The sequence below is a fragment of the Globicephala melas genome, chromosome 8 (genome assembly GCF_963455315.2).
Source record: "Globicephala melas chromosome 8, mGloMel1.2, whole genome shotgun sequence".
In the NCBI taxonomy this organism is placed as follows: Eukaryota; Metazoa; Chordata; class Mammalia; order Artiodactyla; family Delphinidae; genus Globicephala; species Globicephala melas.
The window spans coordinates 65,185,631-65,207,533 of record NC_083321.1 but is presented as its reverse complement, the minus strand read 5'-3'; the positions used below and the strand labels follow the sequence as shown (position 1 = coordinate 65,207,533).

At 36.8% G+C, this 21,903-nt stretch overlaps 1 protein-coding gene across 1 annotated transcript in view; it reads right to left on the bottom strand.

The window, feature by feature from the left end:
• Positions 1-21,903, bottom strand: part of TYR (tyrosinase) — a 110,396-nt gene that overhangs the window by 6,810 nt on the left and 81,683 nt on the right. Inside the window, exon 4 of the mRNA XM_030835852.2 lies at positions 2,433-2,614. Coding sequence (XP_030691712.1) covers positions 2,433-2,614 — 182 coding nt within the window. The remainder of the gene's footprint in view (positions 1-2,432; positions 2,615-21,903) is intronic.

Sequence of the window (21,903 nt, the reverse complement as noted above, 5' to 3'; positions counted from 1 at the left end):
CAATTATACTCCAATAAAGATGTTAAATTTTTTTTTTAATCTAGAAATGACCTGAGTATTAAGAAGTGTGACATTTTTCTAGCAAGCTTTACTTATATGTATTGGTTAAGAGATACCATCCTTCATGATAAATATCACTTGCATTCAAGTGAATTCATTGGTTTAGCCCCATACCAGATACCATTTGGAGAAGACTGCAGAAGCTTGCAAGGTATCAGTTCTCATTTTTTAGGGCTCACAGCCAAGGTAGCGGGGGGAAAGATTCATATGTAGAAAAATTACCATGTAACTCTATTAAAGGAGTGATTAAACACGACTCTGTGTATGTATACAATGATTTTGTATCTGAGAGTGTGACAAATGGTTATGGATCAGAATTTAGCCAGAGAGAATAGTGTAATAAAAGCAAGAGCCCGTGAAAGAGTCTGTTATGTTCTGAAAATGGAAATTATAAAATCCTGGTGGTGACTCTGAAAAACCATTACCAATATTCTCCTTTCTTTATGTACTGTGGGTGTTTTTAGAAGGAGGGAAAAACACTTCACTTGAGACTGCCCCTCTTTTTGACTCACTGGGAGCCCCTTCCCTTACCATACCTCCACCCTCTGCAAAATCCTCTGTTCTTAGTGATCTCCAGGTTTTCAAAGAACTCATCTCCTCTACCAGCCATTTTAGTATTCCTTCCACTGGCTATGGTCTTCAGATAAAGCAAAACAGGTATCGAACCCAAATCTGTCCAACTAATGGTTCCCCCAAGGGCAGGAAAAGGTTGATAAAATACAGTTTCTCCTGTTGGCCTTAAAATGTGGTTCTGCTATGCCACATGCTAGCTAGATGGCCCAGGACAAGTTATTTATATTCTTTAAGCCTCTGTTTTCTCAGCTATGATCAGGAAAAAGAAATAATAGTGCTTACTTCACAGGGTAATTATGAAAATTAAAGGAAATAATGCACACGGCATACCCAGAAGAGTTCCTGGAACATGAAAAGATCCGTACTATATTAGCTATTATGAAATAACTCAATTTATCTCCTCAGTGTAATTTTTCATTGCTCATACTACTCAAATAGGAGAATTTAGCATCTCAGAAATACAGAGTACACTTTACACCTCTATTTTTGTTATTCTATTAGTTTAGAATATTCCCTACCCTTTTCTATCTGCTACCTGCCTGCTCATCCTTCAAGGCCTTGTCTTGTCTTTTTAGGTTGAACTACTCTGAAGTCATTGCTTTCTCCTCTGTGCTCTTATAAGATTCGGTTTATGACTCCTTTATTGCACTTAACCCAGCCTGATGTTTCACACTTTTTTGCACAACTGTCTGACTTCCATACTGAATTTAATTTAATGCTCCTTGAGGTCTGGAGGTATGTCATTCATTTATGTGTCACTAAAGTTTAACAGGAGGTAGGAAATTGGTAAATGTCATTCATTTGTTCATTTTATTTTACTAATCTGTTTATGTTTCCATGAATTATCAATGAATATAATGAAACATCAGTGCTTGTCGAATACCTCGTATCCACAAACTCTGTGTTGTTTAACCGTTTTTTTAGCTGTTGACCATCTTGTGTTGCAGTGGAGAGGACCCTGTAGTGTTGTAATCTGGCTCTTCCACATACTGGTGTTTGTTATTGGGAAAGTCACTTAAATATCTTAGCATCAGTGTCCTTACCTCATTCTAGGGAAAATAATACTTCCCCTAATATATGGTTGATTAATAATGCATGCATGGTATGTAGCAGGCTCACAGGTAGGGGGAGACATTACTACCTCTTCCGTATTTATCAAAAAGATACTGACATACTACTACTAAAGAAGATTATTTAAAGCCTAGATCTAATTACAATCCTAGACTTAATCATAGTCAGAGCAATTATTATTATAATAGCTATTATCATTATTATTATTAACTGTGTTTAACTTCAAAATGTTCACAAATTTTCTTGGTAACCCTAGCAGGAAGTTCCCAAAGATGATTTCAAAACTGCTAGATGTTTAACTTGCGCTGACTGCCCTAGACTCTTAATGCATTTAATTATCAAATATCTCTTTGAGGTATTCTATTCCTAATATTTAAGGTTAAGAAACTGAGATTCAAGGAACTGAAGTCAAATTTCCCAAGGTCGCACAAAAGTCAGTTTATAGTGTTATATCTCACACCCATTTTTTTTCTGATTTTAATTTTAGTGCTCTTCCCATGGTTGCCATATGCAAAATGCTCTATTTTAAGCAGAAAGGACAGAAATTTAAAGATTCTTGCAACTTGGTCCACGTAGTAATAAATCAGTGATGAGTTAAGAATCGTAATGCATTTTCCCAATTTAAATAATTTGGGGATAACGTTGTAAAAACATAAGGTTTTGCACTCTCTCAAAAGACATTGGTCACACCAGACTCAGCAATTCACATGAAAGAAACTGAGCCTTACCTGAATCTTGTAGGTAGCTATAGTCATAACCCAGATCTCTGGATGAAATAAAGAAATCACCATTTCTGTAGAGAGGTATAAAAGGAACCATGTAGGATTCCCGGTTGTGCCCAATGGGTGCATTGGCTTCTGGATAAACTTCTTGAAGAGGATGGTGCCTTCGAAGCCACTGTTCAAAAATACTGCAGAGGAAAGGATGATTCAATGTCAGAAACATATTGTTAGTAAAAGAAATATTTGGAATTCTTAAAGTAAAATAACAAGGCATATCTTAAAACCTAAAGCTGTGGAAAGATGCCAATATAGTTTTCACACTTTGAAAATATTTTGTAAGTCACCAGTTCATGCTGTCAGGCCCTGATGAAACTCATTCATTTGAGAGAAATATTAGAGGATAATTTTGAAAGAGAAATTTCTTAGAAGATAAATGAAACTTACATGACAAGTTTAGACCCTTCAGAATGCTGCAGAGCAAGTGTAATTATTGGTTGAGTGACAATTGAGACATAGTTGTAAATTAAATATGTCTCTTATCTCAAAGAAAGTTCACCTAAAGAAAGAACTTGCAAAACTAAATTGGAATCAGTACTAGAATTTGGCCATTTTTGGGTCTTGGTAGGGGACTTTCAATTATTTCAACCTCCTTGTTATGTTTGGTGCAGTGTATGCTTAATGAATCTTGGTGGGAGAGAGAGCTCACCTTCCATGATAGAGGCTAAAAATACTTACTTGGAAACTTGTGGTTTCCAAACTTCCCTGGAAGCTAGAGTACGACCACATGATCAATACTCAGCCAATCAGACATACCCATCCAAGACTTTGAAACAGGAGACACTGACACAAAGAAGCAAGGACAATGGAAAACCAACAACCTGTTTTTAAGGGCAGCGAGGCCAGAGGTATTAGTAAAGGTGTCCAGGGGTACCCTGTGTTCTAGAGCAGCGGTCCCCAAACTTTTTGGTACCGGGGATCGGTTTCGTGAAAGACAATTTTTCCATGGATGGGATGGGTGGGGGGGAGAGGGCGGGAGGGGATGGGTGGTTCAAGCAGTAATGTGAGCCATGGGGAGCAATGCGGAGACCAGATGAAGTTTCGCTCGCTTGTCCGCCTCTCACCTCCTGCTGTGTGGCCCAGTTCCAGCTGGGGGTTGGGGACTCCTGTTCTAGAGCATGGTTTTGGCAGATGATTGACTGCTGCCCTCCTCCCTTGTTCCCATCTGTTTCTCAACCTGCTTCTCCATGATCTCCTCACCTATCCGATACCCTTTCAGCAAATTTGTTTCCTGTTGAATCAGCCAGAGCGAGTTTCTGCTGCATGCAATTAAAAACTCTAACTGGAACAAAAGCTAAAAAACTATGGGATCAAAAAAGTCTAGTAAGAATGGAAGCAAAACTAAGCTACAGCAGAATTTATAGTGGATCATTAAAGGTGCGATAAAGAGCATGGCTTTGTGTCATCAGACCATATAACATAGAGGGAAGAATACTATATTTGGAGTCAGAGAACTCCCCTTGAGTCCTAGATCTGTGGTTTAAGAGCTGTATCAGTTGCATAAGCTCATAAGCAAATCACTGAACCACTTGAAGACTTAGCCTTCTCATCCTTAAAATGAAAGTAATAATATCTGTCCTATCTGTTTCCAAATTATCCAATGTGATAATTTTTATGAAAGTGCTAGATATATAAGCTACTGTTGTTTAGCTCTAGAATTGAAGCTCAGAGATAAAAGGTTAGTGCATGGTCGAGATGATGGGTCTAAAAAAGAAAGTGATAGTACTTCAAGCAAGCAAATAATTTTTTTGAGAAAACATTTTGAAGTACAATAAAGAAGAGAACAAGGAAGCCAGATGGCAGCAGTGGTGATCACTTTTTCTGTGATGAAAAGCAATTCTATTTGCTTAGAGAATCTGGACTTCAAATACTAGTTGTGGTCAAAGTTGTTTTTAATTGTGAATAAACTGAGAGATCATCAGGCTGCTGATAAACACTGCAAATCTGGTCCCTGAATACCAAATGGTCCCTAAATAGCTCAATTATTAAATATGTTTACTGAGTACTTACTATATGTTAAGTTTTGGAGAAACTTGAACCTGTGCAAAAACCTGAATTCTGTGGGTTGTGACAAAGGGAACTTGTAAAAGGTCTTAACCTGTTTAATTTTCCTTTTATTCATCTGCAAAATGGGAGTAGTATTTATGTCTTGAAGGTATTGTAAGGATTAATTAAGCAACATAAATGTCCTTTGACAGATGAATAAAGAAGATATTGTATGTATATACAGTGGAATATTATTTAGCCATAAAAAGAACAAAATAATGCCATTTGCAGCAACATGGATGGACCTAGAGATTATCATATTAAGTGAAGTAAGTCAGACAACAAATAAAATATAATATCACTTACATGTGGAATCTAAAATACAACACAAATGAACTTATTTATAAAACAGAAATAGACTCAGAGACATAGAAAAAAACTTGTGGTTACCAAAGGGAAAGGGAGGGGAGGGATAAAATTGGAATTTGGGATTAACAGATATACACTACTATATATAAAAGAGAGAAACAACAAGGACCTACTGTATAGCACAAGGGACTATATTCAATGTCTTGTAATAACCTATAATAGAAAAAAATCTGAAAAAGAATATGTATATATGTATGTATATACATATATATGTATAAATGAATTGTTTTACACTGGACACATTGTAAGTAAAAAAATTAAAAACTGATTAATTAAAATAACATAAGTAAGATATATGGTTAAGTGTTGGACAGGTGGTAAACAGAAGCCATCTTCATCCCCATAGTATTTCTTCCTTTTCTTCCTTCTACTCATGATACAAGTTATACTGGAAGAATTCTACAAATGGTGAGAGACATGAGACATGCATAGAAATGCCAACGCCATGTATATTTGAGCTGGTTCTTTAAAAATGGTTATTCTTCTTTAAGCGGAAATGGGGAAACAGAGGATTCAAGAAGATTGTTTTTTTGTGTGTGTACCTCCATTTCCTCAACTGAAGAAATTAGGAACTGGTTTAAGTCTATTCAAGTCCTATAATTTTATGAATTATTCTTTTTATTTTAACATCTACAGTTTTCTTCTTTTCATGAAAGCATTACTTGTTCATTATATACAATTCAGAAAATAAAGGAGAAAAGAAAAAAATCATATGTACTTGCTCCATATTTTTGTTGCAGTTTTTAAAATATACAAGTATAACATTAAATACATATTTTAATAAAAGAGAATTTTATTATAGACAATATTTTATAAGACATTTTATTTGTACTAAACAATGTTTAAATGATATTTAAACAATGTTCACCAGTTTTCAAGTGGTAAACCTTTTTTTTTTTTTTGCGGTACGCGGGCCTCTCACTGTTGTGGCCTCTCCCGTTACGGAGCATAGGCTCCGGACGCGCTGGCTCAGCGGCCACGGCTCACGGGCGCAGCCGCCCCGCGGCAAGTGGGATCCTCCAGGACCGGGGCACGAACCTGTGCATGTCCCCTGCATCGGCAGGCAGACTCCCAACCACTGTGCCACCAGGGAAGCCCAAACCTATTTTTTAATGAGAAGGAGATCCTCTGATAATTAATCTCTTCCCCATCCCTATTAAACTTTGACTGACTTAGAAACAGCCCAATATACAATGAGCTACTAGATAATAGCTTGATGCAAACACTGTCCATTTTGTTAATTGAGAAAAATTACCCCTATAGTTCAATTTATCAATAATCTTATTTCTGCCAAGAAGTAAAACTTCTTTACCTAGGTAGGACAAGGACATCAATTCTCAGCACCAAAAGATGTAATGGATGAAACCATTAATGTGCTTACTCACCTTACCAACCTTTTAAAATGAAGGTATTAATCTTGCTTAAATTCTTCATCAGTGGGTCTCATCTTCAGTTAATTTCATCGAACCATGTCTAGAATGGCTCACATCAGAATACTAATGTTTAACTTGGATAATCACACTGACATTTTGGGAAGAAAGTTATCTTCTTACCAAAGATTCATTTAAACTGTATTTAGATGGTTTTCTAGAAGTCTGAGCAACAATGAAATGCACAACAGAGGATTTAGAAAAAAGTTAAGATGATCACAGATGGAAACAAGAAGGGATGTGTTTTATGTATGAAAGTAACATGGACGTCTGGTCACACCCATCCTTACAACAAGACAAAGCTGGACAAGTAGAAAATCAACAACTTTTCTTGGACCCATGAGAGAACTGGGCAAACTGCTTCCCCCAAAACTGTAGAGATAAATGCAACCAGAGGAACTCAACTGAAATTTGCTAACCAAGAGGAGAAACAGCTGGATCCATAAACTTAAACACTTTGATGAATGGCTGGAGGTTGAGTACAGACAACTTGTGATGTGAGAAACTGCTGGGAGCCATAGTCTTAGGGGGATATTCCCACACATTTGGGGTTTTTACCTCCAAGAACCCTGCCAGATTTTCACAATGAAGACCTGAAAAAGTTCCTCTCCTGGCTCTGTAGGGGGAGGGAGAGAGTGACCACTGTGAAATATGCCCAGAGTCTTCTCCACACCAAAGCCCTTTAATCCAGAGGAAATAACTACCAGAGACTTATCCCGGTAGGAGGAAGGGAATTCCTCTCAGTCCAGTCCCTTTCAGCCAGCCTTCCTGTCTCACCTAAGGGGAAATAAAACATAGGCCATGGGTCAGGGCTTCAAGGAAATAGATTGGGAATGCTACAACTGGAAAAAGGAGTAGAGGACAGAGGGGGAAAAGAAACCAAAAAGCTATACCATTGGAGAAACACTTATGAAGGTCACAGCCCCAAGACACTGGCCAACTAAAAGACTGAAATTTAATCAAAATATTTTAGAACACTTTCTTCCCCTATACTTTACCATGATACCAACAGAGCTCTAGTATAATTAGGTAGACACACTGAGTACATAAAACAGCAAGACACAACTCCCTACTCCTTTTGTGTGGGCTGTGCATAGTAACTTTCCTCCAAAGAGCACAATATGGATGGGTGGTAGAATCATTTAGAAGTTTGAGAAACCTGAGAAATATGACAACTGCCAAGTGATCAAGGTTAACGTCAACAATGGTAAGCCATGTTGATAGCATGTTCCCTTGATATTATGTGAAGAGAATAGTGCTTTACCTCTCTCGTCTTCCTCCCCAAAACATGTAATTTCAGTCTGCAAGAGAAAAACATCAGACGAATTCGAATAGAGGGGCATTCTATTAAATATCTGAGCAGTACTCCTCAAAACTGTCAAGGTCATCAAAAACAAGGAAAGTTTGAAAAATTACCGCAGCCAAGAAGGAGCCTAAGGAGACGTGATAGCTAAATGTAATATGACATCCTGGATGGGATCTTGAAACACAAAAAGATATTAGATAGCAACGAAGTAATCTTAAAGTATAGATTGTGGTTAATAATAATGTATCAATATTGTTTCATTAATTGTGACAAATTTTCCATACTGAAGTAACTTGTTAAGAATAGGGGAAACTGGATGTGGGGTATATGTAAACTCTGCAACATTTATGTAAATAAAAATTATTCTTAAAGTTTCTTTTTAAAAACAGAACAACTAACAAAGAAGCCTAATGTAGTTGGATATTAGGGAACTGAGTTGATTTAGTACATCCACTGCTACAGTAAAAAATGCACAAATACTATAGAATTCTTTTTCATTCATTTATTCAACCATTTCATCAATAGTTAAATATACATATTATGAGCACCTATAATAAACTGGTTCTCTGCCAGGTATTGATGTATTTCTCTGTGCTTGTGGTACTTAGATCTATTGATGGAGATAGATACTAACCAGTAATTTCAGAAATGCATCTGTAATTACAGACTGGCAAATACTATAGAATGAAGCAACATGGTAATACAATTTAGTGAGGAGGCCTCATTGATTCTGCAGACTTTGATGGTGTTGAAGGAGTATTTAGAGAAGTGGTATAAAAGTGTTTCTGAAAAAATAATAGAATTTGCAAGGGCCTTTGTTGGGAGGTCAGATTCTCTCATCTGTCTCACTACTCCCATAGCTTCACTTATTATCTACAGGCTGATGGCTTCTCAACTTACAGTGACAGAGTAAATCTTGCTCTGAAATCTCGGTCCAAATACCCAGCTGCCTGGGTGGCATCCCCATTGAAATGCCTCAAAAGAATCTTCAAGCACAGCACACAGTATCTTCAAAAATCACGATACTAACATCCCTTCCTCATGCTACACTTCTCCACTGATCTATGTCTTTGGAATAAAAATATCTGTCCAGCCAGAAAATGTAAACAAATGACTGATGTAGCTATGGAGAGAACAGTTTGAGATGAAGCTAGAGAGGAAATGGGGGCCAAATCAAGAAGGGCAGTTGAGAACATGTGAGAAATATTTTTAATTTTTCCTAAGAGTAATAGGAAGTCACTGTTTATATCTGTGATCACAAGAGATAACATGAACAGATAACTTTTTTAAAGTTATTAAAGGGACTGAAGGACAGTCAGAATTGATGTGCAGGGAACAAGGGATGAAGAAATCAGCGAGAAAATTATATCCAGGTAAAAAGATGATGTGTGGCTATCCAAGTAGTACAGCTCAGCGGTGAGATGTCACAGAAGACTCCACATTTTCTGGTTAAAGTGGAATAATAATAATAACAGAAAAAAGGAAACAGTGAACAAGTTGGTAAGGCGCTTAAGGTAGATGAGAACCCAGATCTTCTGGCTGATGTACCTGGGCTTCTTCCTCTGATACTGCAGTTGTCTCTGCCTGTGATTCTGTTTTCTCCTTCCTTATTCTCCCTGAGTGGGTCCTGAATACTGCTGTTACTCTCTGACTAAGCCTTGTATCTGAGGGCGGGTTTGTCAACAGGGCTGGAAAGGTACAGAAAAACAAACGCTAGAATATCAATTAAACACTCCACTTACTTCAGAAATTATCTCACATCATCCTGTTTTCTTTCACTGTGGGAGGAACAAACCCAAACTGAGGCAGAGACATTGTTCACAAGTACATTGGAGAATATCAGTGCTACCAACTAGTAGCAACTAGCTAAGAAACCACATCTTCTTTATCTTCCTTTTCTCTGTGCATAGCACATAGTTGCAATATTTACATGATAATTGGTGCTCCTCTTTTGAGTTAATAATCTAACCCAGGAGAATGTGTTCATAATAAAGCAATTTCTGTAACGCAACCTCTTGATATATCTTGCTTATTGATTTAAGCCTCAGCAAATCAAGGAGGGAACTATTTTATTGATCCCATTTTACAGAAGAGAATATTGAGTCAAAGAACTGAAAGTTTGCCAATGCTCACTCAACTAGAATGCAGTAGAAAATCTGGCATTTCATGTCAGATTTCTGTGAGTTTTACCATTATACCCAGCTTGCAGAGCTAGGGCCAGAGCCCAGGTGTTCTATTCCAAGTTAAAGACTCTTCCACTTATAAGCAAAACATTAGCAATTAGTACTTAAAGCAAAAAGATGGACAGAGCATTAATGTTCTTCTCCAAGCATTTTAGAGCCATGCACATAAGTGGGAACTAGGCATACTTTGTCATTTTACTTTACCTGAGAAATGAACATTTGATTATAAAATCTCTCAAGTGCAGAGAAGAGATAAATGCAGAGTTGTGAAATATTAACATCGCTAGTCTAAAGACTTGTGATATTTCTTTGTGGAACTGAAACCTTTTTACTTCCCTCCAGAGGCCATGAGGACCCATAGACCAGCACAAGCTTAGTAGGTAACAAGGGGCAACAGAGAAGGGGACCAAAGAGAATGGCCTCTACATGGGATTCTGGGTCTAGGCCTTGACCTACGCATGAGGACCAGTTTAGAATTCCTCCTGAGGGAGGCCAGTGAGCACCCATGAAGTGACTCTGAAAGTGCTGAGTCTTATCTAGGCAGCTGACATTCACAGCAGGCGCGTGGGAGAGAGGAGCTGAGGGAAGAGGTACAGTACGTGCTGTGAACATAGGACAGCCCTGCAGGATATGCAGACAAAAGGGCAAAATCCACCTTCAACCTGTTCTAAGCAAAGGTTTAATAACGAGTCTTAATTTTCGCCCTAGGGTTTGAGGGCACAGAAAGAAGCCAGAAACATAAAACTTCATCTTGAGAAACCTGGATACATTTCTGGTATTGGTTTGTGAGGGGTGAGAGGGTAATCCGTGTGAGCCTCAGTTTATTCATCTGCAAAATGTGGATAATAACAAACTTCAAAGTGCCATGAGATAGAACTGAGATTACGTGTACAATACACCCAGGACAGCGCCAACACACAGTAAGCACCTAACAGTGGTTAACTGTTGCTGTTATTCTTGCACGCATCAGAAACCATCATTTCTGCAGTTTAATACGAGGAGCCCACTTTAATTCCCTTAGAGCAGAGGTTTTAGATTTCTGCTCCTTGGGAATTTTGGTGTACCACAAGCAGGATGTAGTTGCCTTAACAAACAAATATGTCAGTGAATTTTATTTCTCATTTTAAAAGAAATTATATAAACAGAGAGTGAATAAATTGTAGAGGTTAGCTTCATAGATTCTGAAGCTACATTGCTTGGATTCAAATTTTGGTTGTAATACTCAGTAGCTGTGCAAACTTGGGCAAACTACTTAACCTTTTCGTGCTTCAGTTTCCTTATCAGTAAAATGGCAATTATAATCTGGGTTGAATTATGTCCCCCCGCAAAAGTTCATATGTTGAAGTTCTCAGAAATTGATTTTGTATTTGGAGATAGGGTCTTTAAAGAGTTAATTAAGCTAAAATGAGATCCTTGGGGTGGGTTCTAATCCAATATGACTGGTGTCCTTATAAGAAGAAGAAATTTGGACACAGGCAGGTACAGAGGGAAGACCCTGTAAAGACACAGGGAGAAGAGGGTCATGAAGAAATCATGGAGAGAGGCCTCAAAAGGCACCAACTCTGCCCACACCCACCTTAATCTTGAATTTCTAGCCTTCAGGATTGCAAGAAAATTTCTGTTGTTTAAGCCACCTAGTCTCTGGTACTATGTCATGGTAGCCCTAGAAGACTAATACATAATAGTACTTATCTGAAAGGATTCTTGTAAGTACTAAGTGAATTAATATATGTAAAACCATTTAGTATAATATATAGAATAAAATACTGTTATTAATATTGATATTAAAATGATACTTCCTTTGTTTTTGAGTTTTTCTTCCTTAGGATTTCCTTAAACTTTTATTCTCTACTACATTTTTTTCGCTTCTTCAAGGCTTAGGTCAAATGCTACCTCCATGAAAACATCAATCAGATTTACTGTTTCCCTCCTTTGATCATTACATTTGTCATGCTGTATTGTAATTATTTGATTATGTGTCATTCTCCAACAGTATATGGGTTTAGCCACATGTAGCCACATATATTCTTCCTTCCAGCCCTTCTGAACCACTTGCAAGACCCCCAAAGCATACCTCTGTTTCTTCATGCTTCCTAGAATATTCCTGTTCTTTCCCTTCTATCACTTTGCCCATACTTCTGTTATTCGTTTTTTCAAAACGTAGGTTCAAGTGTCACTAAAGGTGAAGGGCCTTACCTGATACCACCTGTGATGGTTAATTTTAATGTGTCAACTTGACTAGGTCATTGTACCCAGCCATTTGATCAAACATTATTCTAGATGTTTCCATGAAGGTATTTTTTAGATAATATTAACATTTAAATCGGTAGATTTTGAGTAAGGTAGATTATTCTCCATAATGTGGGTAGGCCTCATTCAATCCATTGAAGGCCTCAATAGGAAAAAACTGACCTGCCCAAGTAAGAAGGAATTTTGCCAGCAGATTGCCTTTGGAGTTTAACTGCAACTCTTACCTGGGTTTCCAGCCTGCTTGTCTACCTACCCTGTAGATTTTTGACTTGCCAAGTTTCCACAAATGTTTGAACCTCTCTCTGTCTCTTTCTCTGTTTCTCTCTGTGTCTTTCTCTCTCTGTTTGTTTTCCTTTCTCTCCCTTAATCTGTAAACACAATCTCACACACACACACACACACACACACACACACACACACACACATCCTGTTGGTTCAGTTTTCCTGGAGAACTCTGAGTGATACACCGCCCATCCCATACCGAGTCAGACGCTATCTCCTCTCTCCCTCTTTCTCGGTTCTACCAAGATGCAAGTCATTAATGCCACTGCTTCTCCCATGGCACTCACACTATACTGTGCTGTGTGATTGACCAGACTGCAACTCTCTTGAGGACTGGGACAAGTCTTCATACGATTTTGTATTTCCAGCTCCTGGCAAAATGCTTATTATTAATATATGCCAGACACTGTGCTAACTGGTGTGGGTCAGAGAGTAACACCACCTATAGATATATCCAACTCAAAATCATCAGCATCTCTTGGATTTCTCCTTCTCTCAGTTCTAATAGCTAACCGCTAAGTAAATGATTCTTTAATATTTAATTCACATTCTCTTTGAGAATTTGATAAAAATGTGGGCTCTCTCCCAAGAAGACTACACAATTCTCATAAATTTTACATATTTTTGAACTACCCGAATCTAGCCCTCTCGTTAGTGAATAGGCACTGTGATGGACATTTGGTTTGCAGTGATCAATAAGACAACATCATTGTTCTCAATAGGTTCCCCATATACTGTTGGAGAATGACACATAATCAAATAATTACAATACAGCATGACAAATGTAATGATCAAAGGAGGGAAACAGTAAATCTGATTGATGTTTTCATGAAGGTAGCATTTGACCTAAGCCTTGAAGAAGCAAAAAAAATGTAGCAGAGAATAAAAGTTTAAGGAAATCCTAAGGAAGAAAAACTCAAAAACAAAGGAAGTATCATTTTAATATCAATATTAATAACAGTATTTTATTCTATACATTATACTAAATGGTTTTACATATATTAATTCACTTAGTACTTACAAGAATCCCTTCAGATAAGTACTATTATGTATTAGTCTTCTAGGGCTACCATGACATAGTACCAGAGACTAGGTGGCTTAAACAACAGAAATTTTCTTGCAATCCTGAAGGCTAGAAATTCAAGATTAAGGTGGGTGTGGGCAGAGTTGGTGCCTTTTGAGGCCTCTCTCCATGATTTCTTCATGACCGTCTTCTCCCTGTGTCTTTACAGGGTCTTCCCTCTGTACCTGCCTGTGTCCAAATTTCTTCTTCTTATAAGGACACCAGTCATATTGGACTAGAACCCACCCCAAGGATCTCATTTTAGCTTAATTAACTCTTTAAAGACCCTATCTCCGAATACAAAACCATTTCTGAGAATTTCAACATAAGAATTTTAGTGAGGACATAATTCAACCCATATTATAATTGTCAACAACAGCCAACTTGGGGTCTCAAAGGAAGTAGCCAGGTAATAGTTATATGACCTACTTGTGCCGAGACCACTGAAAAAACTTGGGGACTTTCTCTGGGTTTGAAATAACAGTGTCCCAGCAATTCCTTTTCTTCATGTTCCTGGCTAATGATAGAACTCATTTAAGGAATATTTGGAAATTTTTACTGAAAAACAACACTTTTAAAAGAAGTGGATACTTTAAGAGCATAAATTGTCCAGAATGAGTAGCTGCAAATGAAAAGCCAGTTATACAGCTAAGTAATTCAACCTCGATTGACTATAATTCCAAATATATACTTTACAACTTCTTAGCTTAGTTGAGGAAAGGGCAAACAGGTCTTTGGGGAATGGCTAAGGGAGCAAAAACCAGATTGAAACTACTTAAGCTAGTGATGAAACTTTAACGAACTTAGGGTACAAACCAAAATATCAATGATAATGAACCAAAAAGAACCAATGAACTAGAAGTCTAAGAAAGAAAGGCAGTTTCAGAAGTTATTTTTTCTTTTCCCATACTTACGTGTATCATTGAGTGGCCAGGCACCCTACTAGGAACTATTTTGAGAGAGGATTAAAAGCAAGCTATAGTCCTTCCCATACAATCATAAGGTGCACCCAGGATTGAGAGCCACTGCATTAGGCAGAAATTGACTCAAATCAAATGAGCCAGGCTGCACTCACAGACCACAGCTAGTCAGAGTGAATTTGTGAAAAGGTATCTTTTGGGCCTAGCCGCTCCGCGGCATGTGGGATCTTCTTGGACCGGGGCACGAACCCGTGTCCCCTGCATCTGCACGCAGACTCTCAACAACTGCGCCACCAGGGAAGCCCATGAAAAGGTATCTTCAAGGGCCAGCCTTCCCAGATGAGGTTCAGTGTCACTGGGAGGCAGCCCATTCATCTGGTTCTCAGTAGATGTTACTGACTGACCTTCAAATTCTCAGTGTTCTTACCTGTGAAGTGATGATAAGAAAGCTTACCTTGTTCCCTTCACTATGTTGCCCATTTAATTATTGCATTAAATATTCCATCTTGAAGCCACTACATGTCAAGCTCCAAGGATGGATAAGAATGGTTTCTACCCTCATGGATCTCACTCCATGTCATGATAAAGAGATACATACAATTTCAAAGCAAGGTAAACAAGGCTCTTGGGGGCTTGTGTTTAAAACCTATGGGATTACAGCAGAAGCAGTTAACTGTTGGAGTCAAGGAAAACTTCACAGCAGGGATGGTATTTAAACTGGATGAGTAGATTACGAGGAAGGCATTGCATTCAAAGCACAGACCCATAGGAAGCCTAGGCACTGATGCAACTGACAGATGAAAGTGGCTTGGTGTGTCGGAATGGAATGTAGATTAGTGAAGGATCAATAGGAAGTGAGACCAGAAAGGTGAGAAGGGTCAGATTGTGAAAGATCATCTCTCCACCGAGGAGATGGAGGGTTGTGGGGACGAGGAGGTAGTTTGAACTTGATCCTCAGTTAATTTGCCATCTAAGTACATTAGATAAGGAGTGACCATGATTGAATTTGAATTGTAGAAATACAATTATCGTGGGTATATATATTAAAATAAATAATAATAAATCAACATCTATTACTTCCATCTGCTGGAGATCACAGTGTATCAGTGGACCAACAGTGAAACATATGCAGACAGTTATTACTTTTCTCCAGGTAGCTATGCTGCCTCTCTTCCATTCAAAATTTCTCTTCCTTTAGTTCAAAATTTTCCATTACTTCCTACTATTCATCATTAGAGTGATGCTTCTGAGGTTCATAAAATGATGAAAAACAACTAATCAATTCAGTAATGATTCCCATTTATTAGGTAGCTATGTATCTGGTACTAGGCTGGGGATTTTGACATGTATCATCATATTATTTCTCCACCAGTACTGCATGAAAGGTATTAGTAATAGTAGCAGTAGTGAGAGTTAGCTCATATAACACTCACTATATGTCAGGTACCATTCTTAGTACTCCTATATAGGAACTCATTTAATCCTCAGAATAATTCTATGAGGAATGTTCTGCTGTTATCCCTATTTTACAGATGAGAAAACTGAAGCACAGAATGGATATGATACTTGCCCAAGGTTACACAGCTAATAAGTGGCAGGATTCAAAACCAGGCAGTCTAATCTCAGTACCTGCTCTTAGCCTTAGCAAAGTATGGCCTCATGACAGTATCCACATTAAAACAAACAAAAAACAAGCAACCAAAAAAGCAGGAATTTAAAACTTTCTACAGTTCATGTAGTTAATAAATGTAGCAGCAGGAATCAAACTCAGATTTGCTGCACTCAGTGCTTTGCATAAGTGCTTCCAATTGTGTGTTTTGCAAACACACAAACACACACTGAGGAAACCTGTGTGACTTGCACATTTTCCAATTTAGTCAGGAAAAGAAAAAGAATGTTGGAAAAGAGCTTTTGAGTGCAAAAACCTGTGGCATTATGTATTAGAAATGAAAGCTCAATCTGTTCACTGCTATATTCATAAAACCTAGAATAGCACCTGTATACAGTTGGTACTCAATAAATATCTGATAAGTAATTATCCCAGAAGGATTCTAGAATCCGTCCCCTGGGGACAAGGAGAATATATATTATACATATTCAATGAATAGTTATTGAGTATCTCCCCATGCAGGCAAGTACAGGCAGTATATACAGTAAAATGGGAGATAAAAGGTTGCAAAAGGCAGAGCCCTTCATATAAGCAATGTTTAGGGAGGATTTATACCACTTATATGTATATTTTGTATCTTTACTTTAGCCAAGGCACTAGGACCTGTATCTGATGTGGAAAGGCATTTTTAGGTACTTTAGAGTAAAAGTCATCATTCATGGTAATATCAGTAAGTTCAAGGTGGGCATAATTAGTATAAATACAACTTCACTGACCCAACAGTCCTATCATGAGCACCAGACAATACTCTGGTTTCCAACGTCCTGTGTAAATTATGCTTTTAATACCATATCTTTTTGCCGTAAGCATCACCTTTCAGTATGATGTTACCAGCTTTACTGCTTTCCCCCAACCATGATAGGATTCCCCTGATTCTGACGGTTACAGCGGAAAGTCCTTCATACTTCTATTACCTGTACAGACGGAGAACTCTTTTACTTGGAATGATAACTCCTTCCTCTAGACAAAAGGATATTACTACCATTTTGGCATATTGCCCTTCAGACACAGCTCCTATATTTTCAGCCTCTCAAGGAATTGGTATTGGTTTGATGGGAACTCAGAGAAGTTATGGAATTATTCCTTCACCTAACAGCTTACAACACAACCTAGAGATACCTGCATTCACAGTTATACAAAGGCTATAATTCCATTAATGAACTTTATTTCCCTTGCTGGCTCTAAGAGTCCCTGTTAATAGAAATCACTAAGAACCTCATTCTTCATCTTGGATCACTAATAGGACATTTGTCAATTTATCAATACCCATACCTGGCCTGCATATCTCCTGGTCTCCATCTCCTCTCCAGAACATATGATGAGAAAAATGAATAGGTTACTTTGGAACATATGGATTAAAAAAATGAGTAGTGAGGACAGTGAGCTCACGGGAACAAAAGAGGAAAAATCGATGGGTGTCAGCCTAAGGTGTTTGCATTTATTCCATATGTAATGAGAGTCTCTGTTGCCATTTGAGAAGGTGAATGACAGGAAAAAAACCTTGTGCATAGAAGGATTTATATGAAAGTGTTGCACTTTTTTTAGTCAGAGAAATTAGAGGATTTTTTGTTGGAGAGTTTGGAGGCAAAGGACTAACACATACTTATGAGTAGTTAAGTACCTACAGCCTCTACTAAAAAGGTAAGAAAAATCAAAGGTAATGTCTGTAAGTGAAATAAGAGAGCAAAGAAGGTCACAAATGTTTGAACACCAGGGGTGCCATCTGGCAGAAGGATAATTTGGTATGAGCTTAAATGCTTCCTTTCAATGAACAGCAAATATTCCATGCATGCCTAAGAATATTCATGATGTACAGTTATAGAAACATATGGAACACAAATACATAATTTATGAAGTAATAATACTAATATCATTAGACATTTAGATGAGAAAAAAATATAATGTGTTCAAGTCTAGCCTAATGAACAGAGAAGATAATGTAAAACATCCTTCAGAAAGCAAATTCATCTGGAGCTGACAACCTGACATCTTAATCACAGCAAATGATTCTGACTGTTGGAAGGAAAGAGCCCAGGAAAAGATAGTTCAATGACGGAAAAAGAGATTCTTTTCTGTGTTACTTTCTCTAAAATAGTAGTTATATACCCACCAACTCACTTCTTTTTCTGTAGCTGAAATCTTCATCTATGAGTATTTCCAAATCTCTGTCCTTTTCTACTCCTCTAACCTTCTATTCCATTTGAGAAAAATTGACAAATGTATTTCTTACAAAGGTCAGTGATCCGAGTGTCACCCAATCTGGAGTCATCCAAAATGTAAACTGTCACCCAAAGTGTAAGCTGCCACTTCAGGCAAAGGAGAAATCTGTTGGACCTTGGATCTTCACTATGGGGAAGGAGCTAATACAAAAAAAATAATCTCTATCTTCTGTGCTAAGCAATGATCTATAAAAAGGTGAGATATTATTGAAACCCCTTCTGAAAACAATGAATAACAGAGTGTAAAAGACCAAAGGAGCAAATGTAGACAATTTCAGGAAGAGTCAGGAATATAAACCAAAGGGCTTACGGCAGTAAAACTTAGGAATCTATATAAATGTCCCAAGTTATCACTTATTACCTATTTTCCCCAAGTGCTTAACAGTAAAATTCATGAAATGAGAGGGACCCTATTTGGGAACATCAGGGAAATAGGAGCTCTGGAGATACATTCTGCTTCACAGTCAAGTAGCAAAGAGAGAATAATTCTGCAGGATGGAACGAACATGACAACCATATTTGCAAACTCTTCCTTGCGCCCAGCTGACAATCCCTCTCTTCTTTTCAAAGGTTAAAGGAATGAAATTCCTGTTTGAAGCCTTTCCCCATACTACTTATACACTCCTAGACAGTGAGGGTTAATTATTCCATTTATCCCTCATGTCCCTGAGTTCTTATGATTTCCTTTTGAAAGTTGGGCTTTCCTGTGTAAGTGAGGGTTTATCACTTTCTCTTTGTGATGAACAAAACATGTGAGAATCTCTAGTTATTAAGAAAATATTACTAGATATAATCATTCAAAAAATTTAAAAATTTCTCAGAGACCTGATTACCTAATGGATCTGAACTCAAAACTAATAATATAAGGATAAAGGAAGTTTGAAGAAAAGTAACATACACTAAACACATAGATATCATTTACTGAAGACTCATATGAGTGAGAAGGGAATAAAAAGGTATTTAGCTGATTTCTTGAAGCAGTGGCAATAAAATGGCACTTTAGGAAAAGTGATTTTCCTTAGAAAGGAGAGAGAAGGTTTCACAGATGTAGAAATCACATGTTATCCCCATGTTAACATGATACATATTAGGACTTGAAAGAATGTTGTGATCTAACTCAGGAGTTGATAAATGAGTAGCTTAGAATCATTGCAATGTTTGAAGTCTTGCCATCCAAATGGGCTCAATCACAATTAGAGCAGTCCCACTTGTATCTTGTTTTACATATAGAAATGCCATTTTAATATGTTATAATAACTGAAATGCTATTTAATTTTTTAAAGGGTTCTTGACTTCTGTTTTTGGAAGGACAATGGGAGGAGTTCTGTGGTGCTGCTCCCCAGCAAAACAAACATAACTGGTGAAAATTATGAAAAACAGCCCCAACCATTTAAAGTTTCTGGAAATTCTTCTAAAAGCACAGCATAACACTTATGCAAGAAAATCTTCTAAACTGATAAGAACAGCGAGAGTGTGTGGTATTTGAGTCATGACCCTCTCACTCCTCACTTGACAGCAATTGTTTTGAATCTGTAGATTAATTTGGAGAGTGTTGACATTTTAACAATAAGAAGTCTTCCAATTCATGAACAAGGAATGCCTTTCCATTTATACAGATCTTAAGTTTCATTCAACAATGTTTTGTAGTTTTCAGTGTACAAGTCAAACTTCTTCAGTTAAATTTATTTCTAAGTGTCATATCCTTTCTGTTGCTAATGCAAATGGAATTGTTTTCTCAATTTCATTTTCAGATTGTTTATTGCTAGTTTAAAGAAATACAATTGATTTTTATATATTTTGTATTGTGCCACTTTGCAGAACTCCTTCATTAACTCTACTTTTTTAAGATTCATTAGGATTTTCTAAATATAAGATCATACCTTATGTATATAGAGATACTTTTACTTCTTTCTTTCCAGTTTGGACAACTTTTATTCTTTTTCTTGCCTAATCACCCTCACTAAAACCTCCAGTACAGTGTTAAAAAGAAGCAGCAAGAAAAAAAACAGATATGTCTTATTCTGGAACTTAGGGAAAGTTATTTCAGTTTTTAACCATTAATTGTGTTGTTAGTTGTGGCTTTTTCATAGATGTTCTTCAACAGATTGAAAAAGGTCCCTTTTATTCCTTGTCTCATAAATGTTTTTATTTTTAATCATTAAAGGTTGTTGGCTTTTTCTAGATTTATTGAGATAATCATGGGGCTTTTTTTCCATTTGTTATATTAATGACTTACTACATTGATTGATTTTAATATGTTGAACCAGCCTTGCATCCCTGAAATAAATCCCACTTGATTATGGTGTAAACATTTTTATATATTGTTGGACTCTATCTTCCAGCATTTTGTTGAGGATTTTTTCATTTATATTTGTAAGGGATACCATTCTATGGTTTTCTCTTTAGGGTAATACCGGCCTCAAAGAATGAATTAGGAAATATTGCCTCCTTTCTGTTTATTTAAAGACTTTGATTGATGTTAGTTTTTCTTTAAATGATTGGTAGAATTCATCAGTTAAGCTATTTAACCCTGGAATTTTCTTTGCTGGTCGTTTTTTGATTACTAGCTCAATATCTTTATTTTCCATAGGTCTGTTCAAATTTTCTATTTCTCCTTGGGTCAGTTTTGGCAATATGTGTGTTTCTAGGAATTTGTCCATTTCATGTAAGTTTCTAATCTGTTGCTATACAATTGTTCACAGTATTCCCTTATAATCTGTTTTTCTCCCTGTAGAGTTAGTAGTAATGTTTTCTTTCATTCCTGATTTTAGTAATTTGAGTCTTTCTTTTTTTTCTTGGCCAAACTAACTAAAGGATTGTCATTTTTGTTGATTTTTCTAAGAATCAATTTTTGGTTTTATTGATTTTCTCTTTTATTTTCCTAGCCTCTATTTTGTTTATTTCTACTCTAATTTTTATTATTTTTTCATTCTTGTTTGAGTTTAGATTGCTCTTCCTTTTCTAATTTCTAATCTTGGCAGTTAGGTTATGAATTTGAAGTATTTATTCTTTTTTTTTAATGGGGCCATTTACAACTATAAATCTCCCTCTAAGTACTGCTTCTGCTACATCCCATATGTTTTTGTGTGTTTTGTTTTTGTTTACCACAAAGTATTTACTAATTTTCCTTGTAATTTCTCCTTTGATCCAATGGTTATTTAGTAGTGTGCTGCTTAATCTCCACATATTCATAGATTTTCCAAATTTCTATTATTATCTTATTTCTTTCTATTGTGGCTGGAAGATATACATTTTACATACAATCTGTTAAAAGTTTTGAGACTTCTTCTATGGTCTAACATATGATTGATGCTGGAGAACATTCCATGCTCACTTGAGAAGAATGTCTATTTTCTTCTATTGGGTGGAATGATCTATATATGTTTATCAGCTCTCACTGGTATATAGTATTGTTGAAATAATTTTTTCCTTGCTAATGTTTGGTCTACTTATTCTATCCATTATTTTTCAATGATGAATAAGTACTGAAAGTCTGCATTATAGTTAAATTGTGTATTTCTACCTTCAATTCTGTCAGTTTTTGCTTCATGTATTTGTTACTCTGTTGGTAGTTGTATATATGTTTATGTATATTCTTGATTGATTAATCCTTTTATCATTAAATTATAGATCTTCCTCAACTAACATGGGGTTATGTCCTGATAAATCCATTGTAAGTTGAA